Source organism: Megachile rotundata, chromosome 13, assembly GCF_050947335.1.
Source record: "Megachile rotundata isolate GNS110a chromosome 13, iyMegRotu1, whole genome shotgun sequence".
NCBI classification, from domain to species: Eukaryota; Metazoa; Arthropoda; class Insecta; order Hymenoptera; family Megachilidae; genus Megachile; species Megachile rotundata.
The window spans coordinates 9,509,355-9,528,575 of NC_134995.1; the positions used below are offsets into that span (position 1 = coordinate 9,509,355).

The following is a 19,221-nucleotide window of genomic DNA, read 5'->3' on the forward strand; positions in this document are numbered from 1 at the left end:
TACCGATCTACAGGCGAATGTACCGCGGATTTTGTACTTTGAATAAAAAGATTAGGAAGAAATCATTGGTCAGGTCCTGTAAATACATTTATTGGCATTACCATTCATGTTAAATAAAAACCTCGATTAACAATTCTCTTTCTTTTCCTTTCGCTCGAAGCAGTTTGCCACGTCGCTATTCTTAATCCTTGCCTCGATACAGGGTGTCTCGCAATTAGCGTAGGTCACTGAAATGGGGGGTAGCTGACGCGATTCTGAATAAGATTTCCCTTTGCGAAAATGGGGTTTGAAGCTCCGTTTTTGAATTATTAAGGAAAAACACGGACCAATCGGAGCGCGAGGATTATGCATGCGCAGATGCGAGAGCGCAGCTTCGAGTATAGAGGCGGAACGCGTTATATTCTCTACTCTTCCTATTTCCACGCGTTGTAATTTCACGCTTTGTATTCTCTACGCTTCGTATTTCCACGCGTCATATCCCCTGCGCCCCGTATTTCCACGCGTTGAATCTCCACGCGGCGTAATTTCACGCATTATATTCCCTACGCTCCCTATTTACACGCGTCGTAATTCCACGCGTTATATTCTCTATTCCCCCATTTCTACGCGTTGTAATTTCACGCTTTGTATTCTCTACGCTTCGTATTTCCACGCGTCATATCCCCTGCGCCCCGTATTTCCACGCGTTGAATCTCCACGCGGCGTAATTCCACGCATTATATTCCCTACGCCCCCTATTTCCACGCGTCGTAATTCCACGCGTTATATTCTCTACTCCCCCATTTCTACGCGTTGTAATTTTACGCTTTGTATTTCTACGCGTCATATCTCCTACGCCCCGTATTTCCACGCGGCGTAATTCCACGCATTATGTTCCCTACGCCCTCTATTTCCACGCGTCATAATTCCACGCGTTATATTCTCTACTCCCCCATTTCCACGCGTTGTAATTTCACGCTTTGTATTCTCTACGCTCCGTATTTCCACGCGTCATATCCCCTACGCCCCGTATTTCCACGCGTTGAATCTCCACGCGGCGTAATTCCACGCGTTATATTCTCTACTCCCCCATTTCAACGTGTCCGTGGTTTTCCTCAATAATTCAAAAACGAAGCTTCGGAGCCCATTTTTGCAAAGGGAAATTTTGTCTAGAATTACGTTCTCTATCACCCCTTTCCAAGAGTTACACAAGTTGTGAGACACCCTGTATATTTGTAAACGCGTTACAATTATCGTTCACGTTTGGCTCCAAACCGCATCTTTAATTACAAAGACATGTATAAAAATGAAGAAATAACAAGGAAGCCTCACATGATTGCTTCTCGCATTTAACATAAATATTTCTCAAATATACGCTCCTTTATTATTTATAATTACGTATACGTGGTGTTTTAGGATCGGCGACTACAGAATCCCGTCCATAGTATTAAACGTCTTCCTGGACGTTTAAACGTGCGTTACATTCTAAAAATTCTTAAATATCCTAGATTCGAAAAAGCCCAGATCGATCGTTACCTCTAACCTACAGAGAAATAAAAACAATGGGTATGATACATAACCTTCAAGGCGAACATTATTTTGGTTTTTAAATAAAATAATCGATTACTCTTTATTTATAATAACGTATAACTATCGACAGTGTTAGCTATCGGGAGGTTAAATGCAAATCCTCGTTGATCTAACCTAACATACATATTTAAAAAACGATAGAAATTTGAGCTTGTCTTGTCCTCGTATAAGCTGTAGTCTCTCTAAGGCTATCTATAGAGACGCTGTAAATGCAAATGTTTTCATTTGGTGTCAGCGATACCTCGATATCGAATTTCTATAATGAAACGCGACAAGTGTATTTTGGCGCGCTGTCGATTCATAACAAAATGGTCGTTCGACACTTACGTCGCCGTATAAATAAATTTGCAGTGCTTAAAAGGGTCGGAGTGCTTTTTAAATTGCGCGATAAAACGCGGAATTACGTTTCACGCCAGGACTGCTTTATAGCGAATTAATACAGCGGTTTTATGGTATAATGGATTATTATCGCTTCCACGACTTGTTGCACTCCGCGATTCAAAATGGCGGCCAGTGGAGTCGCGCTCAAAGATTCGTCAAATATTGACGAACGCTCTTAATCTAAGTTACACCACAGTTCGGCATTATTCCAATAATTTGACAATTTGAATTTATGTAGACATAAATTTAAGAGAGTGGAATGTTTAAGGTTTATACATAAGATTGTATAAAATTTGAGAAAGGTTGAATAATGCCCAACTCTGCTTTATACACATTAATTATACAGGATTTATAAACTATGAAAATAGAAAACTTAATATACATTTTGAGCAAGAATGAAACGTTTTAATAGACTCAAAATTTTCAATACTTCAATTAATAAAATGATTATTTTCTTTTAAAATATTTATTCGATGAGTCCCGATTTCGATGAAACTTGGGATACATTAATTAGTAATATCGATATTATAGCTCTTTTTACTACAACCAGCAGCACCTCTAGTTAATTCGATATTAAATAACAAACGTGGAGAACCGCGAAAGTATTCTACAGACTCGTAAAAACTTATCAATACGTTCCTTTTCGAATTGTCTAAGGAAAAAGACACGTATCCAGCGCCTCCGTCTCCCCTTATTGACTCGATCTAATATCGAACAGGGTTCTTAAACAGTATAAACGATATTTTTACAATATCCACAGTGCTTGAACACCGTTATTTCGGAATTTATCCTACAACGATTATCGTTATTATGCTCCTTACTTACCCAATACCAACAATTGCCTCTCAGATATAAAAAAGAAAACGAATAATAATTACAATGTTTTCGTTTACGAAATTCATTGAATGAAGACCGCCTTAAATCGAGAGATTCGTCTCGCAGAGGGAGACACCTCAATATTGAGCCTAGGCAGTGACGGATGCAGAGGGGAACGATTTAAGTCACAAATTTTTGACAAAAGATTCGCAAATTAAAATTTGCGATTACTCAAAACCTCTGCTAATATCTCAATTTTATAAAATAGATACTAGTAGCACGTTTTTATACTAAAATAAATATTTGATGTGTCGTGTTATTTTGCTTTTTATGACGTTAACTGTGAACTTGATTAGACTACATAAATGCACTTTTATACCTATCGCCCTTCCCCTTCTTTTCAAGCATGGCATAACTCAATGGTTTCTGACCATTGAGCTATAATCTATCTGGAGCGTGAACTGTAAGTGAAGCGAGGAAGAAAGAGATGAACGTTGAAGTGGAACCTTTTAGGTTGCAAATTTCAGACATTTAAAATTGTTAAGTTATGAGTTTTGTAAGTATACAATTATTCGATTACTCAGTTACTCTATTGCTCAATTATTTTTCAACTCTTCAATTATTTCATTACTCAAGTGTTCAATTATTCAATTACTCAATCCTCAACTTTTGAATTTTTCAATTTTTCAATCATTCAGTTACTTAATCTTTAACTTTACAATTTTTCAATTATTCAATTATCCAATTATTCAATTATTCAATTACTCTATCTTCAATTTTTCAATCATTCAATTACTCAACCTTTAACTTTACAATTTTTCAATTATTCAATTATTCAATTATTCAATTACTCTATCTTCAATTTTTCAATTTTTCAATCATTCATTTACTCAACCTTTCACTTTACAATTTTTCAATTATTCAATTATTCAATTACTCTATCTTCAATTTTTCCATTTTTCAATTCTTAAACTTTTTAATTATTTAACTACTCAATTTTCAATATTTCAATTTTCCAATCCCTCAGTTTATTAATTTATCAATTTTTCAATTATTTATTTATTTCATTTCATAACTTATCAATGTATCAATTCATCAACTTAATGGTTTATTAATTTATCAATTCTTTAATTTAATAGTTTATAAATTCATCAATTCATCAATCCATCAATTCATCAATCCATCAATTCATCAATTTATCAAGTCATCAATTCATCAATTCATCAGTTCATCAGTTCATCAGTTCATCAATTGATCAATTCATCAATTCGTCAATTCATCAATTCATCAATTCATCAATTCATCAGTTCATTAGTTCATTAGTTCATCAGTTCAGCAATTCATCAATTCATCAATTCATCATTTCATCATTTCATCAATTCATCAATTCGTCAATTGATCAATTCATCAATTCATCAATTCATCAATTCTTCTTAATTCTTAATTTCCAAACTTGCAAAACTGAACAACTGCAAATTTAGATGTTTACAAATATTGAACAATAAAATTTTTCAGCTATAAAATTTCCAAGCTCACAAAGACACACATAAAAATATTAAATTTTTAAATGCATCTCAGTGACAAACCCCTAACCTTACTGATACATGTAGACAACTCTGTTTACCAATAGACATATTTTTATAATAAATACTTTTCTTATATTTTTCTTAAATACTATGCGGTTCCTACATAATTATATATTTAATATAAAGTAACTGATTTCGTTAACTACACAAATCTCAACGATTGCATACATATTAACTTCCATTCTCAATTATCAAGACTCTACCCTAAATTCCCCATAAGCCCACTAAAAATAGATACACATCCCTCCCTTTCAATCCAACCGCACGCTTCACAAGAAGTCCTTCGAGCACAATTGCAAGCTCCCCAATTTCAGTCTCCTTAGCTCGACCAAAGTTACAGTTAAATCCCTGCGACTGTGCCCCTCCATCAGACTTCTCATCAGGCGTACATTCCAAAAACAGTTCACGTTCCAGTTAGGTCAACCTCCCATCCGTCCCGACGTAATCAAGCGACTTAATGGTGATCAACGAAATATTGTCGCGCGTGATAGAACGCACTTAAAATACTTTGTACAGCGTATTATTGCACATTGTCTTTCGTGGAGCGTCACACACACAGTCGTAGCGTAAAAGTCCACGAATCGTCAACCTCTCTCGACCGCGGGGCTCGTGGCGACTGGATTCGTTTGTTTTTGTTGAATTTGTTCCGGATGAGCTGGTCTCGCCGTGCAACGTACGCGCAGCAACCCGTAAGGTAGCCAACCGTTGGTCGAGTGCACTGCTCTATTGTTCTTTCTGCTGTCGGCAGCCTCGCGCTGCGCCTGCAGCCGGTGCAGCATCGCGCCGGCTACGAGAGCGGAAACGACCGCGGAGAGCGCCACCACGATGAACAACGCGCTGAAACCGGGCATCGGCAGGCAGATACCATAAACCACTTCCTCGCGGATTCTACCTTGGAAGACGGTCACCGCCTCCGCGTGAGTGTCCGGGCTGAAGGCCAAATCAGCCTCGGAGATCACCTCGTATAGGCCGCTCACACCGACGTCGGCGCTGCGGGTCTTTCGGTCGGACACCACCACCGAACGCTTTCGTCGGCCGTTCGCTGGTGATAGAGGCGTTACAGGGATTGCACTGTCGCCCTCCAGGTTGCGGGGACCGTGCGGGAACTGGTCTGGCTCACCCTCGTATCGCGTTACTCTTGGAGGCTCCTGAAAGAAGGATTTTAGGTTTACAGGTGTTTTTTAGGAGGAGATAGCTTGATAATTCCCTGCTATCGGGGCTCTAGTGGGCCCAGTCTGATATGCAATTAAAACCACTTTAAAATTAAAATTCCAAAGGAATAAGGTCTTGAAGTTTTGGAATTTTAAACTTGCAGTGCTTTAGTCTTCAAAATGTTTATAAATTCTGAGGTCCCAAATTGTGCAATTTGGTAGTCCCTAAGTCCCAAAGTTGTAAAATTAACAAACTCTAAAATTGTACAAGTTAGAAGTTCTAAAGACTCAAGGTCCCAACATTTCAAAATCCTTAAGTCTTAAAGTTGGAAGGACCCAAAATTTCAAACTCCAGAAGTCACAAAGTGTCAAGGTCCCAAAATTGCATAGTATAAAAGTACTAAGTTTTCAAGGACCCAAAATTCCAAAGTGGAGAAGTCCCAAAGTCTGAACAGTCCTAAGGTTTCAAAGTCCTAAAATTCCAAAGTGTGAAAGTCCCATAATTCCAAAGTAAGAAAGTCCCAAAGTTTGAATCAAAGTTTTGAAGTCCCAAAATTCCAAAGTAAAAAAGGCCCAAAATTTGAACAGTCCCCAAATTCCAAAGTGTGAAAGTTCCAAAATTTGAACAGTCTCAAAGTTTGAAAGTCCCAAAATTCCAAAGTATGAAAGTCTCAAAATTAGATCAGTCCCCAAATTCCAAAGTTTGATGGTCCCAAAATTGTAAAGTATGAAAGTCCCAAAATTTGATCAGTCCCCAAATTCCAACGTGTGAAAGTCCCAAAATTTGAACAGTCTTAAAGCTTTGAAGTCCCAAAATTCCAAAGTATGAAAGTCCCAAAATTTGATCAGTCCCCAAATTCCAAAGTTTGAAAGTCCCAAAATTGCAAAGTATGAAAGTCCCAAAATTTGATCAGTCCCCAAATTCCAAAGTGTGAAAGTCCTAAAATTTGAACAGTCCCAAAATCCAAAGTAAGAAAGTCCCAAAATCTGAACAGTCCCAAAATTCCAAACTCCCTAAACCCCAAAGTGTCAAACTTTCAAAATCCCTAAACCTCAAAAATCCGAACGTTCAGTCCCAAAATCAAGTCCCACTTAGTCCCAATTTCCCAGTTTCCCAATTTCCCAAGTCCCAATTTACTAAACACCCGCTAAAAATCACCCCACACTCAGAAGTGAAGGTAAATTTTTTTAAACTCATAATCGAAACGGTAGTTAGGTACCTAAGCATTATGAAATGCGTCTATATAACATTAGACCGCATCAAACGTATCATTCAGAACGTACGAAGGTGTATTTAGGCCACAGCGGTTGTTTTTGCTCGACGCATATATCCGCCCCCCAGTACTTTAACAGTTAATGGATCGAGATATGAACCTGGATCTTCAATTAACTGTCCTGATGATCGTAAGTGACCGGCATTACGACCTTAATTTAACTTCTTGTCTTGTAATATCGAATTACACTCTTAATGCAACTTACAGTCCGTACCTTGACAAATTTTATCGATTTTAATTTAAAGAACTTTTTATTTGATATTTTTAGAGATCATTTGTGATTACCAGATAATTTAAAGAACAATTATTTTTGTTTAAATTATATTCTGTTAACATTGTGGTTGTGTTGATAACTGGACTTTAATAGGACTGTTAAAGTGAAAGCTTTAAGTGAATTAAGAATTTGAGGGATTTAAGTAGTTAATGTATTAACACTTTCACAATCGATTTTGTGTACTAGTGATTTTGATATTTATCTTCTTGTAATTTTGTCAGTAGTAACAATTTAGAAATAAATAATTTTGTAAAGTAAAATGAAGCTTTTAAATGTAAGTTTCTTAGTTAATCTTCTGTTTAGTAAAATAAAAGTAGGGTATAAAAATAAGCGTCTCTAGCGGTCAGCGCGTGAACTAATCAAAATGGCGGACTGGTCACTGTACAAACAGTATTCCACTTACAATAATAAAAGAACTATTAAAGAATGTCTTCATTACTTAACATCTCAACTATTCCCCACAAATATTCTCCCTATTTGAATCATTAATTTAACAACGACAAACCTTATGTATTATCATCTTGACATTAATAAATTTTGAATATATATATAACATCGAAAGTTTCCCTAATCCGCCATATTGGTTCCATCCTCCAATCCCAAGCAAACTATATCGAGTCCCACAAAATTGTCAAGGTGTTAGTACCCGAAAGACTTATCAAGCCAAAAGAAAGTTAGTATCCAAAATATATTTACTAAAAATGGTCTGCTAAGATCTCCATCCTCCTGATGCGCCTCTTCACTCGGTGTCTCGACAACCGGCGCTGGTAGCCGGTTACTAGTCTGCGCCTGAGCCTTCGGCACCGACTTCTCGACCCCTAGAAAATGCCCCCCTATCGAGGTCATCTCGTCGCCATCCTGAATGATATCATCGTAAAGGGAACCGTCAGCCTGTTCAGCTCCTCCCACGTTTTCGTTAATCTTGTCCGCGCTGTTGTTGTCGTCGTTGCTGTGAACGATGGGCGGCGCCGTGGTCTGCGGGTACTGCGGTCGTATCTGATCCTTTCGCTCCTGGATGTAGTGGCCGACGGATCCGCTGAGCTGACAGTGATCCAGACACCCGTGACGACAGATCTCGACCTTGACATTGATCGAAACTCGTCATCACCCGACGTCAAATATTGACATTCTTGGGAATATGAACATCTATTACCTTGCACTTGATGTGGACGCTCAACGCGTCGGGGAACTTGAACGCGTGGAAGAAGGCGTAAGTGATGACTGTTGCGCGGTCGTCGGAGCCCCGTGCCTTCAGGAATCGGCTGATCATCTTTGGCCTGAGCACGCAGCCGAACTCGTCGCTCAGTTGTATCGTGTGTCCTCCTCCGTCGGAGGCCACGCAGGATTTTACTCGCATGTCGAACTCTCCTGTGTCAGAAGGTTATTCGATTAGGAACAAGTTTCATACTCATCTAATTCCCTTATTCTCTTTACTAGTTTGAAGTGGACGTTCTTCAGATCTTTCGTAAATCTTGAGTTTAAAATTTGATGACCAAATTTCTATCTAACCCAACTTCCACCCAACCCAATTTCCACCCAACCCAATTTCCACCCAACCGAATTTCCACCTAACCCAATTTTCAATCAACTCAATTTCCACCCAACTTAATTTCCACCCAACCCATTTTCCACCCAACCCAATTTCTACCCAACCTAATTTCCACCTAATCCGATTTTCAAACAACCCAATTTCTACCCAACCCAATTTCCACTCAACCCAATTTCCACCCAACCCAATTTCCACTCAACCCAATTTCCACCCAACCCGATTTTCAACCAACCCAATTTTCACTCCACCCAATTTCCACCCAACCCGATTTTCAACCAACCCAATTTCCACCCAACCTAATTTCCACCGAACTCAATTTCCACCCAACCTAATTTCCACCCAACCCAATTTCCACCCATCCCAATTTTCAACCAACCTAATTTCCACCCAACCCAATTTCCACCCAACCCAATTTCCACCCAACCCAATTTCCACCCAACCGAATTTCCACCTAACCCAATTTCCACCCAACCCAATTTCCACCCAACCTAATTTCCATCCAACCTAATTTCCACCCAACACAATTTCCATCCAACTTAATTTCCACCCAACCCAATTTCCACTCAACCCAATTTCCACCCAACCCAATTTCCATCCAACCCAATTTCGATCCAATCCAATTTCCATCCAACCCAATTTTCACCCAACCCAATTTCCACCCAACCCAATTTCCACCCAACCCAATTTCCACCCAACCCAATTTCCACCCAACCCAATTTCCAATTGTCTCCCGACTTCGACAAGTGTGAATAGTGTGTTTTACCTCGATAGTCGTTTATGGCGACGACCAGGGTGAGCGTGGATCCAAGGGGCACTATACCGGAAACCGGGGGTGCCCAAGGTCCCTTGCCATGCTGTATTTCCATCCAGCAGTCCACGTTGTCGCCTGAAACCGACGGAACGTTGGAGCTCTAGTCAGGTGCGATTTATACTTGTTGCATAAAGTGAAATTAAGTGGTGCGGCTGCGGTTCCACCTGTGGTCAACCGCGGCAACACGAGTTACCGTGCGATCATTTACCTCGTATTAAACTCTTTGCACACACGAGAACGCTGCCCGTTAAAATGTGACTGACATCCCTCCGTAAATTGAATTTCAAGTAAGCCGATATCTAGCCTATTTATCGGTGTCGTCGCGTTTCCGCGAAAGGATTGTATAATTTATTTAGTCAAGTTACGTTTACTATACCTCGGAAGTCTAACTGTATAACGTCCAGATCCGCGATCACCATTGGCGGTTTCGAGGCGGTCTTTTCGTAATCGTTGAACCATTCGCATCGTAATCGTTTGGCCTCGTCCCAGACCTCCAGTAAATCCTTGTCGTACTGGACGACAACGGTATTCTCGTAGAATTGTCCATGCATGTCTGGCTTGGTGCCGCATCTGCGATCAAACGAACAAAACCGGGGTTCTCGTATTAGTTTACAAGTTCATTAACAACTTCATCGATTGGACCGTCTTTCTACCCTTTGAGGGGTGCTCTCGAGTGCGGTTGTCGAATGTGTATTTTCTGTACGTGGATCAACATGGATGGGTCATTTCTGATTCTGAGATTTGGAGATGCTACCAAAGTATGTATGTGGATCACATATTTGAAATTTTTATATTACTGTGTTTTTACATCCTACGTTTTTATGTCTTCATATCACTATGTATACATGTAGATATGTATACAGACACATTGTAGACATTTATAGAGGTCATAGTTATTTATTTTTAACTAAATGTGGACCTTCATTATCAACTGGATACTTCAACTATATTTAATTTGAACATTTTTAAGTTCATGTATTTTGCTATAATTTTTGGACGACGTCATATGTGATTTTTTTTTATATTTTGTTCGACAGTACCTTAATAATTTTTTAAATTTTCACCAAATTTCAAATGACGTTTTTTTAATTAATTGCTGTTTGCATTTTATTCGATTTTGCCTTAATGAGTTGGGACATGTGTGTCCCACATATGCACGAACATATGTATTCTGCACATATGTGTTGTTAATGTGCTACTTATTTTTTAGTTTATGCTAGGGTGTCCTACATATGCACGAACATATGTGTTCTACACATATGTGTTGTTAATGTGTTACTTATTTTTTAGTTTATGCTAGGGTGTCCTACATATGCACGAACATATGTGTTCTACACATATGTGTTGTTAATGTGTTACTTATTTTTTAGTTTATACTAGGGTGTCCTACATATGCACGAACATATGTGTTCTACACATATGTGTTGTTAATGTGTTACTTATTTTTTAGTTTATGCTAGGGTGTCCTACATATGCACGAACATATGTGTAAAACACATATGTGTTGTTAATGTGTTACTTATTTTTTAATTTATGCTAGGGTGTCCTACATATGCACAAACATATGTGTTTTACACATATGTGTTGTTAATGTGTTACTTATTTTTTAGTTTATGCTAGGGTGTCCTACATATGCACGAACATATGTGTTCTACACGTATGTGCTTTACACATATGTGTTGTTAATATGTTACCTGTTTTTTTAGTTTACGCTAGGGTGATGGATTAAAGCTAATTTTCGTACAAAATGGGTAAATTCGACTGTGTAAATATCTAGAGCTCATCAGGCAAGCGCACAGTATATGCGATTCGTTGGATCGTGTCTATCCGTGTAACGATCTTTATGGGCAACCTCTCCCGTGCTCGATCGGACGATTTAAAGCGTGTGGAAACGTTAATGCCCACGATCGATCGCGCTCGGCAATTTATCGCGCGGAGAATTGCTAAGTTATGACTTCGAATGGAACTTATCGTTTCTCGACCGGGGTAAACGGGTAATTGGATAATCAACCGGGCTTAACGAGGAGTTATTTAACGGCCAATTATTTGAACCCTAATTAATTTTATTTCTGTGTGTGCGCATCCTACGTTGAAATGTTCAAATGTTAAGAGATATTGTTACGAACGGTGATCTTTTATGATAAATGCGTCGCTTTATGATTCTGCAATGGCAGGTGTGTAATTGAAATATGTACATTGATGTCGTTAATTAGGATTGTAATGTGACCGCAAATCTAGGGGAATTATGGCGGGCGAATTTGCTGATGGATGCGTTTAATGTAGCAAGAATACGTTTGATAATGTGAAAAGGAATTAAAATTTAAGTCCAAAAATGATACAGATAAACAAAATAGTAAGACATTTAGTAATTTGTAGTATAACACGTGTATGACATATGTGTGACATGTGTGGAACATATGCATAATGTAATAGTAATATTGTAATATGGTGAAATATTGAATATCGAAACATTATGATGATTTAGTATTATTGTAATACAGTAGCATAATGGAATAATCAGATAACATAATGTATAACATATGTGTAACATATGTGGAACATATGTGTAATGAAATAGTAATATTGTAATATGGTGAAAAATTGAATATTGAAACACTATGATGATTTAGTATTATTGTAATACAGTAGCATAATGGAATAATCAGATAACATAATGTATAACATATGTGGAACATATGTGTAATGAAATAGTAATATGTATTGTAATATGGTGAAATATTGAATATCGAAACATTATGATGACTTAGTATTATTGTAATACAGTAGCATAATGGAATAATCAAATAACATATGTGTAACATATATGTAACATATGTGGAACATATGTGTAATGAAATAGTAATATTGTAATATGCTGAAATAGTTGAATATTGAAACAGCACGATGACTTAAAGATATAAGGAATCTAACAAGCTAACAAAGATATAAAAATATGAAGGCGCAGGAAATAGACGAACGTGGAGATATAAGATTCTACAGTCATAGTTGTTCTACTAGTCATACATGTCTACACGTATACAGCGTATCCACAGAATAAAAATGTGTGAAAGGAAAATGTACGAATTTCAAGAAACGTTCAAATGTGCTCTGGTCTCATCGACCAGCATTCTTACCTCGCGTAAGCTATCCGAAAGGAGAAGAAAGTCTGCCCGGTAGACGGTGGAACGTAGACGCATCGTGGATCGGCGTGTTGGCCCTTGGACGAGACGATCCCTTCAAAGGGTTGTGAAAACGAGAGATGCACGTCCATGTGATCCTTTCCGCACATCACTTCGAGGGATTGTATGGCCGGCATTCCCTCTGGCCTCTCCAGCGGCCAAATGTCGCCGTTGCTACCGACGCTCTTCAAGCCAACCACCTGTACATTCGAAAGAATACATTTTTCCACCTTGAACTCGATGACCTCTCTTCCTTTCTCACTGACGTAACACGAGAACATATGGGACTACTGTGCGTTCCACATACGGTACTGCAATTCTTACAGTAATTTTTTACCGCAAAATTTTTGAACTTTCAGATATGCACTATTTTTTATGATCATGTAACTCTTTGTTTTCTCAGGCAAAAATAGTGAGGAGATGTATAGGAAATTTTATGTGGAGTGATATAACATGTAACAATTCCATACATGGTTATATAACATAATAATTTTGGAGATGGTGAAGGAGTATGTGGCAATTCCATGTGTGGTGATATCACATAAAGCAATTCTACGCGTGAAGAATTTCAAGGGCAGTAATTCCACGCATGGCAATTCCACGCATAGGAATTTCAAGGGTAGTAATTCTATGCATGGCAATTCCACGCATAGGAATTTCAAGGGTAGTAATTCCGCTCATGGCAATTCCACGCACAGGAATTTCACGGGAGGCAATTTCACGCATGGAAATTCCAAAGGTAGCAATTACAAGCGTAGCAATTCCAAGCGTGACAATTTCACGTATGAGAATTCCACGCGTAGCAATTTCACGCATGGCAATTCCAAGGGTAGCTATTACAAGCGCGGCAATTCCAAGCGTGACAATTTCACGTATGAGAATTTCACGCGTGGCAATTCCAAGCGTAGCAATTTCACGCACGGCAATTCCAAGGGTAGCTATTACAAGCGCGGCAATTCCAAGCGTGACAATTTCACGTATGAGAATTACAAGCGTGGCAATTCCAAGCGTGGCAATTTCACGCATGGCAATTCCAAGCGTAGCAATTGAAAGGGTAGTAATTCCAAGCGCGGCAATACCAAGCGCGGCAATTCCAAGCGCGGCAATTCCAAGCGCGGCAATTCCAAGCGCGGCAATTCCATGTATGAGAATTCCACGCGTAGCAATTCCAAGCCTAGCAATTTCACGCATGGCAATTCCAAACGTAGCAATCGAAAGGGCAGTAATTCCAAGCGCGGCAATTCCACGTATGAGAATTTCAAACTTGACAATTCCACGCGTAGCAATTCCAAACGTGAAAATTCCATCCACAAGAATTTCACGCGTAGCAATTCCAAGCATGGCAATTCCAAGCGTCCCAACTCCAATGGCAGGAATTCCACGCGTGAGAATGTCACGAGTAGCAATTCCACATGTGGGAATTTAGTGCACATGAATTTCATTCGTAGCAATGTAATACGCGATAAAAAAATGTGCGTATATAAGGTGTAGCAACAGTTGGCCGGTAATGTACACAATGTGTAGCGATATAACGCGTGGCCATATACCACATAACAATCTTACAGCAACACAGAATTTGCCGGTGCCTACATTTCAAGATTAGAAAATATATACAACAATGAATTTGGAAGTTAGCAAATTTTGAATTTCACTAAAAGTATGACTTGCATCGAAGAGCCATTAGAAATTTAAGTGTTATGTATCCTGTAAGCGAAACAATTGGCAAATAAACAGCACGTTAAACGCAGCCGTCAATAACGTTTCCTCGCAGTGATTCCCCGGTGGCTCGGAGTTTCTTATAGAACTGCCTGTAAATACCGTAAAGCGTTACCTCCTATGAATATCGTTCAACCGAGCATCTCGGAGTTACGCGCGTAAATCAAAGAGTTAACGGTGTCCGGGCCATTGTGTCCGGAATTTATTACTAGTTTAGCAAGACCTTTACGATTCGCGTCTGTGCCCGGTGATTTCATTAACTTGTCGTCTAGGAAATTACAAAAGCCGGCGAACAGGCTGCTAGGTACGGTGAACTTTCGCGAGCCATTACTAAAACTTTTTTCGCGTTTCTTCGGTTAAATCGTTGGCCGCATCAATCATTTACAAAGTGGACCTTCCGTTCGGGTTATTTTAGTCCTCGGGTTAATTTATCGTGACCCCGGTCGTGCCATTATCTCGATTTATTACAACTTAAAATGTGCTAAAGCTTGTCCGATCGTTAAACGAAACATTTACCTCCTTCTTCATCGATTTTACTGTTGTCAGAAATATAGTCGTATCTTCTTCATTTATGATTGCTAATTTTGCTGATAATTGCGGTCTAGGGATATGAGATATTGTGAGGTTTGAATCTGGGGTATTGGGAACTGGGGTTGCAATCTAGGGATATGGAGAATTTGAAATTAGGGATATTTAGGGATGTATTTATTTGTGACTAGAAATATTTCTAACTAGGGATATTTTTAACTAGGAATATTTGGAACTAGGGGTATTTCTAAATAGGGATATTTCTAACTAGGAATATTTGGAACTAGGGGTATTTCTAAATAGGGATGCTTCTAACTAGGGATATTTCTAACTAGGGATATTTGTAACTAGGGATATTTCTAAATAGGGTTATTTCTAACTAGGGATATTTCTAACTAGGAATATTCGGAGCTAGGGATATTTCTAACTAGGAATATTTGGAATTAGGGATATTTGGAACTAGGAATACTTGGATTTAGGGATATATGGAACTAGAAACACTTGAACCTAGGGAGATTTGGAACTAGGAACACTTGGATCTAGGGATATTTGGAACTAGGGAGGTTTGGAATTAGGTACGTTTGGATCTAGGGATATTTGGAACTAGGAATACTTGGATTTAGGGATATATGGAACTAGAAACACTTGAATCTAGGGAGATTTGGAACTAGGGAGGTTTGGAATTAGGGACGTTTGGATCTAGGAATATTTGGAACTAGGAACACTTGGATCTAGGGAGATTTGGAACTAGGGACGTTTGGAATTAGGGACGTTTGGATCTAGGGATATTTGGAACTAGGAACACTTGGATCTAGGGAGATTTGGAACTAGGGACGTTTGGATCTAGGGATATTTGGAACTAGGAACACTTGGATCTAGGGATATTTGGAACTACAGACGTTTGGATCTAGGGATATTTGGAAATAGGAACACTTGGATCTAGGAATATTTTGCACCAGGGAGATTTGGAACTAAGAATATCGGAAAATAGGGTATTTGGGGCTAGGGATATTGGTACTTGCGGATATTTGGCACTAGATATATTGCAAACTAATTACATTTGGAACTAGCGTTAGAGGAAACCAGAAAATCCAGTGATACCACTTGCCAAGAATTTAGGAATACACATCTCATTACAAAATACGTACATTTCATTTTTATAAATGAAAAGTTAACTGTTTACCTTCCAGAAATACTACTACGTATAAATCGTAACGTACGGGTCTAAAGAACTAGCTAAATATAGCAGAAGGTAAATTATACAATTTCACGATATAACACGTCGGTGTTAAACGAATTTGATTGAATGGCAGGATGATAAGTATTGCGGTATACATATATATATATGTATATATACATATGTATATAATTACCTGGATATATAACCGTTATGAGATTTTAACGTTAGTGACGCTCTGATAATCAATACTGTAATATCATAAATTTTCATCCTAAACCAGAAGAATGTTAATCACGAATTCGTACTGTCTATTGCACTCAGCAGATATCATTATTTATATTTATTTTTATTGCGCTCGTGTAACATACGTCTTCATAAATTGTTCGTAACACATTGGACTAGTTTATCGCGTTACCCGTGTAATTATTCGGAACAAATCTGACGCTAATTGAGAAAATTACTTTGCAGTAGTTCGCGTTCAATTATTTTAGACTGTGTGAATTCAGGCGGACTCACAGTACGCTGTTATGTGGTAATTACTCTATGGTTTACAATTAAAAAGTGCTGTGATGTATGCTGTACGTTCGAATTTGCTGTATGTTAAATTAAAGACGTAACGATTTATTTTACACATTGTTATATTTTATTTTATTGTTTCAGTTCATGTATTAATATTTTATATTTTACATATATGTTACTACTGTTTTGTTACATATGTGTAATATATACATACACACATATGTAGATACATATTATATATACTGTATATTACACACATATATTCACAGATATACACACACATTACATACATGTACTCACATATGTGCACACATGTTACATACACATGTAATGTATACACACATTACAAACATATGCTCACATATGTATATACATATTACATACATACACATTACACACATATACTCACATATGCGCATACATGTTACATACACATGTAATGTATACACACATTACAAACATATGAACACATATGTACTCACATATTACATTCACACACATTACACACGTGTACTCACATATGTGCATACATGTTACATACACATGTAATGTATACACACATTACAAACATATGAATACATATGTACTCACATATTACATGCATACACATTACACACATGTATTCACATATGTTCACATATTAAATACACATGTAATATATACACACATGTACTCACATATGTACTCACATATTACATACACGTGTAATATACACATACACACATCACACACATATGAACACATACTACATACACATGTAACGTTACAACATATGCTGAATCTCAAAATTAAAAAATATAAAAATTGCAAAATTCCCAAAGATTGTCTAGCACATACAAAGGAACGCTATATCGCGAGAAAACGCGTTGTTCCACATTTGCAGCGAAAATTTTCTCACAGAGTAATTTGCTGTCGGTCCCATCAATGCACAGTGAGATATGTGGTTACAGTCACCGTTGACCCGCACGTCCACCGCGTTAAAAATTCAATGGGGCTCCACTTTGTCTGAATCCCAGCAAAACGTCCGCTACACGGCCGTGGGACGTTTTATGTCGTAGCTAACAGATATTCAACGGCTGGTTATACAAACGATTCGTCGTTCATTACACGTACCGTTCCATGCACGGGTAGGTATAGTTCGCGTCGTGAATCGTGAAGTTATGATCGTGTGTACACCCACTACAAGCCACCGTGCCAGATCATTCTCTCGTATGAATCGCAATAAACAAGCCGCGAAACGTGCTATGATCCGGCGAAGCGGAGAAAAAAGAAACGATACAACGTTTGAGATCTCAGTTAACAACGAAATGCAAATGGACGAGCTTTCAGCGGCCACGTTTCCTGTACACGCATCGCGAATAACCGACCTTATCGGCAATTTCGTCTCTCGCGTATCTTTATTTTCAATTTCGATTATACCATTATCCTTGTCGTAAATAACTATCGCGCGGCCGGCACCGGTATTCTTCTTCGATCATAAATTTCGAGCGTTGCATGAACGATAGGTAAACAGACATTTCCCACGCACGTGGAATCGCGTGGCGGATCGCTGCATCGCTTCGGAGAATATTAAACACGGTAAAAACCGACTTTTTTTCACATGCAACGCTTCGATTCATGACCATGAAATATCCTCGATTCGTAATCGTACAGATCGGACAGGAACGTCTGCAGGACGCTTATTGTAGGACGCCATTGCAGTTGCATATAGGTTAGGTTGTCATTAGAACCACCATTTTTATATTTTCATAAAATATTATAAGGTAATCTTTAGATAAAAATAAAAAATTACATTACATTTCCATTTAATCATCATTGACTGTAGTCAAATATTTATTAAAAATTGTCTCACACGTTTGTGAGATCTAGGGAATTTTTAGAATTTGGGAGATTGTAAGATCTAGGGAATTTTGAGAATTGGGAGATTTGTGAGATCTAGAGAATTTGGAAATTTGTGGAATCTACGGAATTTTGGGAATTAGGGATTTGGGGATTTGGGGATTTGGAAATTTGGGATCTTAGGAATTCGTGAGATCTAGGGAATTTTTAGAATTTTGGAATTTAGGAGATTTAGAGAATTTGGAAATTTGTGGACTCTAGGGAATTTCGAGAATTAGGGATTTGGAAATTTGGAACTCAGGAATTCGTGAGATCTAGGGAATTTTTAGAATTTTAGAATTTAGGAGATTTAGGGAATTTGGAAATTTGTGGAATCTAGAGAATTGTGAGAAATAGGGACTTGGGAATTTGGGAGCTTAGGAATTCGTGAGATCTAAGGAATCTTTAGAATTTTCGAATTTAGGAGATTTAGGGAATTTGGAAATTTGTGGAATCTAGGGAATTTCGAGAATTAGGAATTTGGCAATTTGGGAACTTAGGACTTCGTGAGATCTAGGGAATTTTGAGAATTAGCGATTGGGGGATTTGGAAAATTAGGAATTTAGGAATTCGTGGAATCTTGGAAATCTGTGAAATCTGGGGAATTTCGAGAATTAGTGATTTGGGGATTTGGCAATTTGGGAACTTAGGAACTCTTGAGATGTAGGAAATTTTTAGAATTTGGGAATTTAGGAGATTTAGGGAATATGGAAATTTGTGGAATCTGGGAAATTTCAAGAAATAGGGATTTGGAAATTTGGGAACTTAAGAATTCGTGAGATCTAGAGAATTTTGAGAATTAGCGATGGG

General features: G+C 38.2%; 1 protein-coding gene across 1 annotated transcript in view; it reads right to left on the reverse strand.

The window, feature by feature from the left end:
- Positions 1–74: 74 nt before the first annotated feature.
- The window catches only part of m (zona pellucida domain-containing protein miniature), a 64,507-nt gene continuing 45,360 nt past the window's right edge, over positions 75–19,221 (reverse strand). The window contains exons 3-8 of the mRNA XM_012290004.2: positions 12,546–12,790; positions 9,788–9,981; positions 9,364–9,486; positions 8,205–8,419; positions 7,748–8,131; positions 75–5,500 (exon numbers count right to left, since the gene is read on the reverse strand). Coding sequence (XP_012145394.2) covers positions 4,937–5,500; positions 7,748–8,131; positions 8,205–8,419; positions 9,364–9,486; positions 9,788–9,981; positions 12,546–12,790 — 1,725 coding nt within the window. The 3' untranslated portion in view covers positions 75–4,936. The remainder of the gene's footprint in view (positions 5,501–7,747; positions 8,132–8,204; positions 8,420–9,363; positions 9,487–9,787; positions 9,982–12,545; positions 12,791–19,221) is intronic.